The following is a 13,807-nucleotide window of genomic DNA, read 5'->3' on the forward strand; positions in this document are numbered from 1 at the left end:
AAAAAAAAAAAAAAAGAATGTTGCAACAAAAAACAAGATGAAACACTGAAGGTAAATTTCTCACACAGCTTTCAAGAACAAATCTAAGTTCTTTAAATGTTATAACACTGTCCAGTAGAACTTCATGCAACAATGGCAATGTTTTATATCTGCAATGTCCAATAAGGAAGCCATTACACTCACATGTGGCTACTGACCATTTACAATGTTAAGGATAAAAGAAGAACTGGATTTTAAATTGCATTTACTTTTAATTAAATAAAATTTACATTGTCACATATGGCCAGTAGCTTTGTATAAAACATAGGTTTAGAATGTGATATTACTCTGCTTCCAGACAAAAATGGAAAATCAGATTTACTCTCCTAACTGAAATAACTAAAAAACAGACTAGAACAATAGGTTTTCAAATACTGACCAACAGGCAGCACAGGACAGTAATCCCTGAAAGGGGGAACAAATATAAACCCTACAACCGTCCCAGCTTATTGCCTGGGGATACTTTTCAGGCCAAAAAGCACAGGGAGGGAGAATCCAAAGCCTGGATTAAGCAGGGGGAAAAAAAAGAAAAAAAAGCTCCCCTGAGTTGAGAAGACAGAGCTGGAAGCCAAGGCAGCTGAACTTCTCAGAGAGAAGCACAGAGATGACAGAGCTGCACAGAGAAAGAGGCCCAGAGTGGTATACCAGGTCCCTCTGAAGTCTTCAGCTGAGTACCGATTAATTAGCACATGTGTGTAAACTACCAGAGAAGCCCCAGAAAGAAGGAGTGGAAACAATCCCCATAACTCACAGAAGTAGCAGAGTAATTCCTCCTTCCACTACCCAAAGTGAGAAATCTCACAAGGCATCAGATGAGCAGTCAAAAGGTTCCTGCCCTCAGTAGCATGGAAAAACTAGTCTCTAAAGGCTGCTGTGACTCTGCTGAACAAAAGCTTAAAAACAAGGCTTGAAAGGATCAAACAATCTCCAAGTAACTTAGCCTCGTCACAGAACAAAATTCAAGAATATTTGTAGTACAAAAATATCCAGCAACAAGGTAAAACTCACAATAGCTGGAATCCAATCAAAATTAACCAGCCCTAGAGAGAAGCAAGAAAATATAACCCATGATAAGAAGAAAAACCAGTGCGAACAACAAACCCAGAAAATGAAACAGATGATAGAATTAGTAAACAAAAACATTAAAAATGAAAATCATATTAAGCCAAATGTGGTGGCTCACTCCTGTAACCCCAGTACTTTCGGAGGCCAAGGTAGGAGGATTACTTGAGGCCAAGAGTTCAAGACCAGTCTGGGCAACACAGGGAGACCCCCCATCTCTACGAAAAATTTTTTAAATGAAATTTTTTTTTTTTTTTTTTTGAGACAAGGTCTCAAGTCTGCCACCCAGGCTGGAGTGCAGTGGCATTACCTCAGATCACTGCAACCTCTGCCTCCTGGGCTCAAGCAATCCTCCCACCTCAGCCTCCCACCTCAGCCTCCCAAGTAGCTGTGACTACAGGCAAGTGCCAACCACGTCCAGATAATTTTTGTATTTTTTGTAGAGGCAGGGTTTTGCCATGATGCCCAGGCTAGAAAAATTAAAGTTATTGAAATGGTAGTTATTTTAACTATATCCTGTAAGTTCAGAAAGGTTTCATAAAACCTACCAACAGAGCTTCAAAATACATGAAGCAAAAACTGATAAAACTGAAGAGAAACTGAAAACACATACAGTTGAGATTTCAACTCAATAATTGACAAAACTACTAGAAGTCTGTAAGGATAGAGAAAATAATGAACAATACTATCGACTAACCTGTGAAAATGTTTTAACTGACCAGAAACATTGTGAACCAACAACTGTTCTCTAACTGCCAAACAAGATAAGTAATCCTGACTCTTATCCAGGTAATAAGATTTCACAAAATAACTGAAGATCACAACATCATTAGAATTCTATGGTTCTGGCCAGGCATGGTGGCTCATGCCTGTAATCCCAGCACTTTGGGAGGCCAAGGCGGGCAGATCACGAAGTCAGGAGATGAGACCATCCTAGCTAACACAGTGAAACCCCATCTCTACTAAAAATACAAAAACTTAGCCAGGCGTGATGGTGGGCACTTGTAGTCCCAGCTACTCGGGAGGCTGAGGCAGAAGAATCAGTCGAACCCAGGAGGCGGAGGGTGCAGTGAGCGGAGATGGTGCTACTGCACTTTAGCCTGGGCGACGGAACGAGACTCCGTCTGAAAAAAAGAATTCTATGGTTCTGGGCCGGGCGGGGTAGTTCACATCTGTAATCCCAGCACTTTGGGAGGCCAAGGCAGGCAGATCACCTCAGGTCAGGAGTTCCAAGACCAGCCTGGCCAACATGGTGAAATCCGTCTCTACAAAAACACACACAAAAAATTAGCTGGGCAAGATGGCAGGAGCCTGTAATCCCAGCTACTCCAGAGGCTGAGGCGGGAGAACCCCTTGAACCCAGGAGGCGGAGATTGCAGTGAGCCAAGATCGCACCATTGCACTCCAGCCTGGACGACAGAGTGAAACTGTCTCAAAAAAAGTAAGAATTCCATGGTTCTGAACAACCTCCAGCGTACAAGAAGGGGCCTTCATTCCTGAGAATTACAAACCCAAATTCTTACAAGAGGCAAGTAGATAAAGCTCTAAAAAAAAAAAAAAGAAAAGAAAAACAGTGGCAAAGGTTAGGTGTGACCAAGGGCAAACTGAAGAGGACATACTCCTACCACCAAAGAAAAAAGCCAATCTCTCAAGTCTAGCCAATGATGCTATGTCATAAGGGAATGCTTCCAATTCAGTGCTTCCACTGTTGCAAAACCTCATACTTTTCCAGGAAGTGCCTAAAATTTGGATTTTTATGTGAGGTCTAGGTTTGGAAACAGTAACCACCAATTCAGTTTTTTTTTTTTTTTTTTTGAGACTGGGTTTTGTTTTTTGGCCCAGGGGGGAATGCAGTGGCACGATCTCAGTTCACTGCAACCTCTGCCTCCCAGGTTCAAGCAATTCTCCCACCTCAGCTTCCCAAGTAGCTAAGTAGCTGGGACTACAGGCATGTGCCACCACACCCGACAAATTTTTTTGTATTTTTATTAGAGACAAGGTTTCAGCATGTTGGCCGGGATGATATCGAACTCCTGACCTCAAAGGATCCGCCCGCCTTGGCCTCCCAAAGTGCTGGGATTACAGGTGTGAGCCACTGCGCTCGGCACTATTCAGTACATTTTTAACAAAACTAAAAAAAAAAAGGTCTGGAAACCAAATTCACAACCAAATTTAGGCTCTAATCCAACAACCTCATCTTACAAACGAAACAGAAAAATTATTCAAGTCATCAAAGAAGAGAACTTCATCTAACCATATCTAAAATACTATAGATATGGACACAAAAATCACCCTTTTAGAGGAAACTAAAACAAGGATGCTACCAGAATAACTTAGGACACGACCCTTTTTTTTTTTTTGGCAGGGCGGAGGGAAGGGGAGGGGGAGACAGAGTCTCACTGTCGCCCAGGCTGGAGTGCAGTGGCGCAATCTTGGCTCAATGCAACCTTTGCCTCCTGGGTTCAAGCAATTCTGTGCGCACCACCACGCCAGGCTAATTGTTGTATTTTTAGTAGAGACAGTGTTTCGCCATGCTGGCCTCAAACTCCTGACCTCAGATGATCCACCTGCCTCAGCCTCCCAAAGTGCTGGGATCACAAGCGTGAGCCACCACGCCCGGCCAGGACACAACTTCTCAGGAATGCAAAGCTGTATTCCAACATCGAAGGGCAAAATTTTATCAAAGGCTTTCTGAATTATTCCAGAAGACAAAAATAAAATCAATGAAGACAATTACATACAGAGAAGGTGACTTGGGCAAAATGGAAAAAAAAAAAAAAAAAAAAAAAGTTGTTCTAAAAGAGGTTATCAAAACAATGGCAAGGCTATTTTGCTGAATATTCAGCTCAATTACCACAACCATATTGCTAAAATCCCCAAAGAATTCTTTAACTAGACTATCCTTACATTACTTCAAACCTAGACTGCCCCAACTCTTCAGGTTCCCCAAAAATCAACATCCTTCCTTACTTCATTTCTGATATGAACTAAATCACCTTTCGACTCCTTCAATTTTTCCCATGTGTCTGTATCAAACTGCCAGGTTTTGTCAGTTCTTCAACGCCATTGTATAATTGTCCCTAGATATCCATGGGTGATTGGTTCCAGCATCTCGCTTGAATACCAAAATCTGCAGATACTCAAGTCCTTGATATGACATGACATAGTATTTGCACATAACCTAAGTATAGCCTCCTCTATTCTTCTAATCAGGGGTCCCCAAGCCTCCAGGCCATGGACAGGCACCGGTCCTTGGCCTGTTAGGAACCAGGCTGCACAGTAGAAAGTGAGCAGGAAGTGAACTGGGTCCAGCAAGCAAAGCTTCACGGCCACTCCCCACTGCTCACATTACCACCTGAGCTCTGTCAGATCTGCAGCAGCATTAGATTCTCATAGGAGCACAAACCCTATTGTGAATTGTGCATGCAAGGGATCTAGGCTGCACTCTCATTACGAGAATAATGCTTGATGATCTGTCACTGTCTCCCACCACCCCTAGATGGGACCCTCGCAGGAAACAAGCTCAGGGCTCCCACTAATCCTACATTATAGTGAATTGTATAATTATTTCATTATATGTTACAATATAATAATAATAGAAATAAAGTGCACAATAAGTGTAACGTGCTTGAATCATCCTGAAACCATCCCCCGAACCTGTGGAAAAATAGTCTTCCATGAAATCAGTTCCTAGTGCCAAAAAGGTAGGGAACTGCTGCTTTAAATCATCTCCAGATTACTCATAATACCTAACAATGTAGTACTATGCAAGTAGTTGTTATACTGTAATGCTTAGGGAATCATGACCAAAAAAAAGTCCATACATGTTCAGTACAGTCGCAATTTTTTCTCAAATATTTTAGATTCAAGGTTGCTTGAATCCACAAATGCAGAACCCACAGATATGGAGGATTAGCTGTACATTTTATCAAGTATATGTTATGTGAAAGCACTGTGCTAGACATACGCACCAATGTAAGACTAGAAAACATCTTATTTAATCAATTCACAATGAGACAAGCCCAGCTATGACAAAGATGACATAACATATTTCAAATTAAAATGTTATGATAACCATAAGAATGATCAAATGTTCCCTTTTCATTTTATGTTGTTCCCTTTCTTTTCACTCCCACCACTCTATTCAGGCCTCATTAAAGAATCCTCTTATTAGAGACTCCAAACAAACCACATTTGGCCGGGCGCAGTGGCTCACGCCTGTAATCCTAGCACTTTGGGAGGTGGAGGTGGGAGGATGACCTGGGGTCAGGACTTCAAGACCAGCCTGGCCAACATGGTGAAACCCTGTCTCTACTAAAAATACAAAAAAAAAAAAAATTAGCCGGGTGTGGCAGGCGACTGTAGTCCCAGCTACTCGGGAGACTAAAGCAGGAGAATCGCTTGAACCAGGAGATGGAGGTTGCAGTGAGCCAACATCACACCATTGCACTCCAGCCTGGGTGACGGGGCAAGACTCCATCTCAAAAAAAAAAAAAAAAAAATTCACCTCTAAATTAATATTTTCTAAAACAATTTCAATCGTATCACTATCCTACTTAAATACTGTTTTTCAAATGCTTATAACAATGGTTTGCAAATCCTCATCCCAATCAAGATGGGCAGTTAAAATGCAGATTACAAGGGCCTGTCCACAGAGATTCTAATTCAATCAGTCTGGTGTGATGATTAGGATATCTGGATTTTAATAAGCTTTTAAGTGATTTTGATTCAGGTGGCCTGTAGAATATATTTTTAAAAAAAGAAAGAAAGAAATAGGTCTACAGGGTGAATGTCACATTCCTTAGCCTGGGATCAAAACGCTCCACACAAAAGGCTCCTGAATAACCACTATAGGGCAAAGGCTCTCCTACAAGGGCTCTTCATTCCGGATAAACCCAATTTACTGCTGTTCACACAAGACAAAGGTTTTCTCCTTCAGGACTTACTTAAAAATGTCCACTAGGCCAGGTGCGGTGGCTCATGCCTGTAATCCCAGCACTTTGGGAGGCCAAGCTAGGGGATCACGAGGTAGAGAGATCGAGACATCCTGCCCAACATGGTGAAACCCCGTGTTTACTAAAACTACAGTAATTAGCTAGGCATGGTGGGGCATGCCTGTAGTCCCAGTTACGCAGGAGAATCGCTTGAACCCATGAGGCGGAGGTTGCAGTGAGCCGAGATCGCACCACTGTAGTCCGGCCTGACAACGGAGTAAGACTCCGTCTCAAAAAAAAAAAAAAATATCCACTAACAGGCTGGGTTCAGTGGCTCATGCTTATAATCCCAGTATTTTGGGAGGCGAAAGCGGAAGGACTGCCTGAGGTCAGGAATTCAAGACCAGCCTGGGCAATACAGCAAAACCCCATCTCTACAGAATATTTGAAAATTAGCAGGGCATTGATGGCATATGCCTGTAGTCTCAGCTACTCAGGACACTGAGGTGGGAGGATTGCTGGAGCCCACATCAAGCCACTGCACTCCAGCCTGGGCGACAGAGCAAGACTCTGTCTCAAAAAAAAAAAAAAAAAAAAAGGTATCCATTACACCATTTCTCTTGGCCCAACTCAAGTCCCACACCTACCAGATCTTAACAGAATGAAACAATCTCATCTGCCTAATTCTACAGTACCATACTGCCTGCCTTGAGCCATCATTTAAACTATTATTACCTTTTCAACTTATCGTAAGATGAAGGGCTGTGAATCAAACCTCTTTTCATCTCAGCACTAGGAACAATGCATTTAGGGAGTCCTTTCCCTAAGACAATGTCATCTTGCATAAACATACCCAAGTAGAAGCAAATATTTTAGAACTTTTATAGATTTTTCTTAGGAAAAGAGATCATACAAGCCTGGGCAACATGGCAAAACCGTCTCTACAAAAAAAAAAAAACACAAAAATAAGGTGGGCATGGTGGCGCACACCTATAGTCCCAGCTAACTGGGAGGCTGAGGCAGGAGGACAGCTTAAGTCCAAGAGATTGAGCTGCAGTAAGCCATGATCATGCCACCACACTCCAGCCTGGGCAACAGAACAAGACCCTGTTCTCAAGAAAATTTAAAAACAAAAAAAAATCAAACAGTTAAAAAAAAAATAGATCTGATACATCTGCTATCTATAGCTGAATTGTACCTCCCAAGAAAATTACTAACTACACATAGTTCTTCCTTACCTGCATACTAGATGAATGTGCTCTAAAGAACTCTTCCCAGATCAGAAAACAGGTAAACTAAGAAAAAAACTGTTAAAATAGACTTTGTTTTAACACCAATGATTAACCTCTGACCAAAGAGCTATTCAAAAACAAATTCTACAGAAATAAATACACTTTTATGGTTAATTTCTGAAACTTTACACGTACAAAAACGTTAATTGGTAAGTTTTCTACAAATATCAACCAGGAGCGGGGGTGCACTCTTGTAGTTCCTGCTACTTGGGAGGCTGAGGTGGGAGGATCACCTGGACTTGGGAGACAAAGGTTGCAGTAAGCCAAGATCATGCCACTGCACTCCAGCCTGGGCAACATAGCAAGACTCTGTCTCAAAAATAAAAAATTACCAACTTTTCTATCATGACACATGAGGTTTATTATAGCTTACATGCCTCTACTCAGTAGTTGGCCAATAATTGTTGGTTTACTTAAATGTCTTCCCTGTAACACTGACCAATATATATGGGCCTGTGCCATGTGTCTTATTCATCTTTCTATCCTAGCATCTAGAACATCACAGGTAACCAATAAAGATATGGTACAGGTTACCGGGACTCATGCCTGTAATCCCAGCATTTTGGGAGACCCAGGCCAGGTGAGTTCAAGACCAATCTAGACAATACAGCAAGGCCACATCTCTACAAAAAAAAAATTTTTTTTAAATTAGCCAACCACGTATGGTGGCGCACACCTGTAGTGTTAGCTACTCTGGAGGCTAAGGCCAGAGGACTGGAGTTTGAGGCTGCAGTGAGCTATGACTGCACCACTGCACTCCAGCCTGGGTGACAAAACAAGATCGTCTCCAAAAAAAAAAGGGAAATATTCATGTTCCTGGGTTTGACCGTGATAATTTCCAAATATCTCCAAGAGTAATATTTTTCCATTTAACATGACCCTCCAATCCTAACACGATTTTTGATTGTATACATCAGACTTGTTACATCATGTGAAGAGTTACAAGTTTAATGAAAACCTAAAATCCTTAGGCCAAAATTTATCAAGTCTCATGTTATCAAAAGAAAAAAACAATTCTACTTTCTGATAAAGCAAGTCCAACATTTAGAAGAGGAGCAAGAAATCGACACTTAAAAATAGTACCCATAGTGATTTTGTCTTGGTCACTTTCTGTGGCCTAGAAAGTACAGTAATTCTCTACAGCAAGGCTATCCCATTCACTAGAAGCTTCAGAAGGTTTAAAAATACAAACCAATTGAAAAACAAGCCGTGATAACTGGCTAATTAACATATCAAAGAACAATAATATCAAAACTGTAACTGCAATGAATAATCTATGTTTGACAATAATTGACCTGATAGTTTATAGTTTCTTCCCTCACCTCCTCCCACCTTTCTCTACTGTGCAAAGCTGGGATATTAAGTACCTAATACGTGCCAGACACTGAATCTGTAGACTTGTTCTCATGGGTTCAAAAACTTTTTTCAGGCTGAGCAGGGGTGGCTCCCACCTGTAATCCCAGCACTTTGGGAGGCCAAGGCGGGTGGATCACGAGGTCAGGAGTTCAAGACCAGCCTAGCCAACATGGGGAAACCCCATCTCTACAAAAAATACAAAAATTAACTGGGCGTGGTGGCGGGCGTCTGTAATCCCAAGCTACTCGGGAAGCTGAGGTAGGAGAATCGCTTGAACCCAGGAGGCGGAGGTTGCAGTGAGCCAAGATTGCGCCACTGCACTCCAGCCTGGAGGACAGAGCAAGACTCTGTCTCAAAAAAAAAATTTTTTTTTTTCAGGCCAGGAGCCACAGCGGCTTACATCTGTAATCCCTGCACTTTGGGAGGCCAAGGCGTGAGGACAGCCTGAGCCTAGGAGTTCAAGACCCCCCCAGGCAACATGGCAAGACCCTATCACCACAAAAACTTTAGCTGGGCATGATGGTGCACGCCTGCAGTTCTACCTAATGAGGAGGCTGAGGTGGAAGGATTGCATGAATCCAGGAGTTTAAGGCTGCAGTGAGCTAGGATCACACCAGGAGTTTAAGGCTGCAGTGAGCAAGGATTGCACCACTGCACTCCAACCTGAGCAACACAGCAAGATCCTGTCTCAATAAAAAGTTTTTTCAAACCACTTAAAAATAAGCCCACACATAACACAAATTTGGAGAAACAAACTTGAAGGAGATAAAGGAAACTGGCAAAAAGTTAAAGCAATGCGCCTACACAATAAGTAAAAGCCAAATTTCAACCTAATTGCAAAGTTTGAAGGGCTTTTTCCCTCCCTCACCTCTTCCTCTGAGGCTGTCATAAACACCTACATGTAAGTCACTAGGCAGGAGAGAGTGTGAAGCAGAAGAAATACAAAAATGTATAAAAAAAAGTGTCGGCCGGGCGTGGTGGCTCAAGCCTGTAATCCCAGCACTTTGGGAGGCCGAGACGGGCGGATCACGAGGTCAGAAGATCAAGACCATCCTGGCTAACACGGTGAAACCCCGTCTCTACTAAAAAACACAAAAAAACTAGCCGGGCGACATGGCGGGCGCCTGTAGTCCCAGCTACTCGGGAGGCTGAGGCAGGAGAATGGCGTAAACCCAGGAGGCGGAGCTTGCAGTGAGTTGAGATCCGGCCACTGCACTCCAGCCTGGGCGACAGAGCAAGACTCCATCTCAAAAAAAAAAAAAAAAAAAAGTGTCTTCCCTAAGAAGTTTACTATATATATCAGGAGAATCAGACTGATATAAAAACTGCACTGAAAGGAGTTGTAAGTATCTTACGAATGGAACAAGAGAACAAAGATAACTGTTTAATTTTTGAGCCAGAGTTTCACTCTGTGGGCCAGCCTGGAGTGCAGTGGCACGATCTCCACTCACTGCAACCTCTCTGCCTCCCAGGTTCAAGCAATGTCTGGCAATGGGCCTCAGCCTCCCGAGTAACTGGGATTACAGGCACCCGCCACCACACACAGCTAATTTTTGTATTTCTAGTAGAGATGGGGTTTCACTATGTTGGCCAGGCTGGTCTCCAACTCCTGACCTCAAGCGATCCGCCCACCTTGGCCTCCCAAAGTGCTGGGATTACAGGCACCTGACCAGAGGAAACTTTCCGCTGCAGTGAGCAAGGAAGACTTCACCAAGGAGGCAGAGTTGAGTTAGGCCTTTAGAAAAAAGGAGTGTATTAGGCAGAAGAAACTTAAGAAAGCAAAGATTTAAAAAAAAAAAAAAAAAGGAAGATACAAAGCATGTCTGAAAGGGCAAAAACATCAATCCAGTTAAAACAGAAATTATGTAAAACCACAGTTGAATAAAAGAATGAAAAGGTAGTAGCGGGTCAAATCTACAGGACGTGTTGAAACAAATTCCCTAATTAAGCATTACGACAGAATTAAACTTCATTTTTACATGTGTATTGTCTTCATGAAATAAGACTGCATGCACATCCACATATTTATTTGAATGCACGTATGCTTTTCATCTAAGGAAAAAAAGTCTAGTACGCACCTGGTACAAAGGATATGTAAATGCTGGAGGTAAATTCAAATAACTGATTTTTTTTTTCTCTCTCTTGATAACCACAGACTTATGTCCAAAGAGATGGGAAGGAAAAAACCTGAATCTACATCCCTATTACTGAAACCATGCCAGCTACTCAATTATAGGGAGAAGCAGACCTCACAGATATTTTCCACAGGATGATGTGAAATAAGAAAGCCCTGTCAGAAAAATTCCCCTTAGGATGATGTGAAATAAGAAAGCCCTGTCAGAAAAATTCCCCTTGTGTTGCCAAGACTGACAAAAAACAAAAATAAAAAAGGCTACAGTTGGACTTTTAAATGTAGTTTTATCTTTAATGCCATTATTTAAAGTCCAGGTTAGAACCTGGGAAAATGTTCAATTAGACCACCACTACTATCCGAAAGCTATTAATAAGAACTTAAAAACCTCTGAGGTTCTTAATAGTTTTAGGATAGTGGTGGTCTACACAACTCAAAACTACCATTTCCCCCTTAAATTAGAGAGCTAAGTCTCACCCATCTAGTAAACAGGGGACCTACCAGATTCTGCAAATGTTAACTGATAATGACATCACTCTCAAATGCTGTTTCAGCAGGACAGAGTGGGCCCTTCCTCTTCTCCCTACCTCACCATAGTAGCACCCAACGGCCGCCACCAAAGGAAAAGAAAAAAAAAGTGTATGGAGAAGGAAGTATTGCAGCTCCATTTCCTCAGTCCTCAAACCATCAAAATACGTGAGGACATTAAAAAAAAAAGCACTCCAAAAAAGCGGGAGTAGAGTGAGAGGTTACCAAGAAATCAAGCAAATTTTTTATACACCTATATTTGCAAAACTTAAACTGAAAGGAAACTCAATCTAGCAGAAAATTCTCATTTTACACATCAAGAAACTGAGGCCCAGGGCAGTTAGGTGATTTGCCCGGGGCGACTATTCCTCTATATAGGTGTTAAGTGTCTGTTGCCAGTCAGAGTAGCACTTAATGACTTACTCAGTTACTTAAATGTTTATGACATTAAGTACCTGTGTTGCAAAAAACCACCACCACCTCTTCTGCACCCATTCAGTGTCTTGCTTCAGGATCTATATAGAAAACGCTGGATAAACCTCAAATGAATATTATTTCTCCCTTCAGCCACAACTGTCCCAAATTACTCTTCTTCCTTTATCTAATAAAGCGGAAGCCTTAACGTGCCTGAATTTCCCAGGTTCCGACTAAACAAGTGGATCATCAAAACTTCAAAATTTGGGATAGAATATTAAGTAGAGCATACATATTACTGCTTTGCCAGTTGCCCTTTCCTTTGTATTAACGTTTCAGTCCAGGTTTTTCGAAAAGCAAGTAATTATTATACCTGCACAGTTAACACTCAAATTATCACTTTTGAGATATTTTCCTTAGACAATTTAGCATATCTCTTCTATCTTAAAAATAATTTAAAAGTATCCTACCTACCACGAGTTAATATTTTTTGAACAAAAACATCTAAAATAACCCTCGACAAAGCCAAAGTATGTTAAACCACAAAATGAAAACGTGGTAAGTAAAAATCCCACCAGCTAAAAAACACTTCGAGTACCACCAGCCTTCCCCGGCTTGCTGTTAACCGTCAAACCGTCAAAGCATTTGTGGAGGAACCCGGGGGAAAGTTCCGCGCCGGGTTCTCCAGCTGTGGGGCTCATCAGCTTAGCCCACCACTCCCACGTAACACCAGCTTGGGGAAATGCAAACACGCCACATGTGCCCACATGTGCATGTTTTCATCATGTTTAACCACTTTTAACCGCTGTAGGTACGGAATCTGCTCCCGTGGCAAAGTATTGTGCATGCATGTTACCCCCACTTAAACCACTACCATCAGATGAACCGAGGCGAATTAAACCATTTTGAACGTTAACGCCACTGCACAAAGCGATCTGAAAGGGTTCTCTGCCTTTCTGAAATGCCGGGCAAAAGTCCCTCGGCGAGTTTCAAAACTAATGACCGTACAGCGCGGCACAAATAACAAAAGCTTAATACCAACCACCAGGCCGTCGACCCGCTCACGTCACCACTGCCCAGAAGGCTTTTTAAAAACAAGCATTGAAAAGGGAACAATAAAAAGCGTCTCACCGCAAACACAGCACGAAAGGGACTGTCGGAAGTAAGGCAAGAGCCTGTTAATCTCAGTAAACGCCTTGGGGTCTCCGGGGTCGTAGTTGAGCACTAGGCGGCTCGCGGAAATGTAGAGAGCAGTAGCATTCACGGGGTTCATTGCAGACACTTCGACACCAATGGCTCCCGGTTGAAAAGAAATTCCGGATCCAACTTTGTAAGCAGCCAGGGAACGATGGCGAATTTGCAACAATTCGGAAGAAATCAGAGCCGAACCACTGGCCAAACAAGTAACCAAAATCCGTGCAAGTTTGTGGAGCTGAAGCAATCCTCCCACACATGGGGCCTTGGCGCCCCTCCGTCCCTGAGACTTCCAAAAATATGAGAGAGAAAAAAAAACCAGCGTTCGAGTTCGTCCGGAGCGACCACAGAGCGCAGAACGCGGCGGCTTGGGCGCTCGGGGCGGGACTCGGCGCTCAGTCTAGCCCCGCGGCTCGGCGGGCGGCCTGCACTCGAGCTCCATCTCCGGACACGGAGGCGCCTCCTCAGGTCGAGCTGGCGGGCGCGGGAGCAGGCCCCGGGCCCGTCTGAGGCGCGGCACGCTTCTCCCGGGCTGCAGAGCCTCTTACTCCATCCCAGTGCAGGGCGCGGAGGCGGCGGCGAAGGCAAGGACGACGGTCAGGCGGCGGATTCCCGGATCTAATGCAAGACACCGCGGCGGCGACGAAGGTTGCTGTTGCGGCTGGCGGACGCCGCCGCCGCACTCTCCATATCGGACGCGGGGCCCAGACTGCGCCCTGGCTCTCCGCCCCGTAGGTTGCAGCCCGCAGTTCCCCGAGGTGGCGAGGCGGGCGAGAGTCCTCAACCCGGAGGGGAGGGCCGGGGAGGAAGTGCGCGGGCCGCCGCCGGCGGGCGAGAGGGGGCGGGGAGCAGGCCCG

At 43.6% G+C, this 13,807-nt stretch overlaps 1 protein-coding gene across 1 annotated transcript in view; it reads right to left on the minus strand.

The window, feature by feature from the left end:
* MSL2 (MSL complex subunit 2) overlaps positions 1 to 13,801 on the minus strand; it is a 44,730-nt gene extending 30,929 nt beyond the window's left edge. Inside the window, exon 1 of the mRNA XM_017874836.1 lies at positions 12,888 to 13,801. Within this exon, the coding sequence (XP_017730325.1) occupies positions 12,888 to 13,029 (142 nt within the window). The 5' untranslated portion in view covers positions 13,030 to 13,801. The remainder of the gene's footprint in view (positions 1 to 12,887) is intronic.
* Positions 13,802 to 13,807: the final 6 nt, after the last annotated feature.

This window comes from Rhinopithecus bieti, unplaced genomic scaffold (assembly GCF_001698545.2).
Source record: "Rhinopithecus bieti isolate Rb0 unplaced genomic scaffold, ASM169854v2 scaffold_9203, whole genome shotgun sequence".
Classification (NCBI taxonomy): Eukaryota; Metazoa; Chordata; class Mammalia; order Primates; family Cercopithecidae; genus Rhinopithecus; species Rhinopithecus bieti.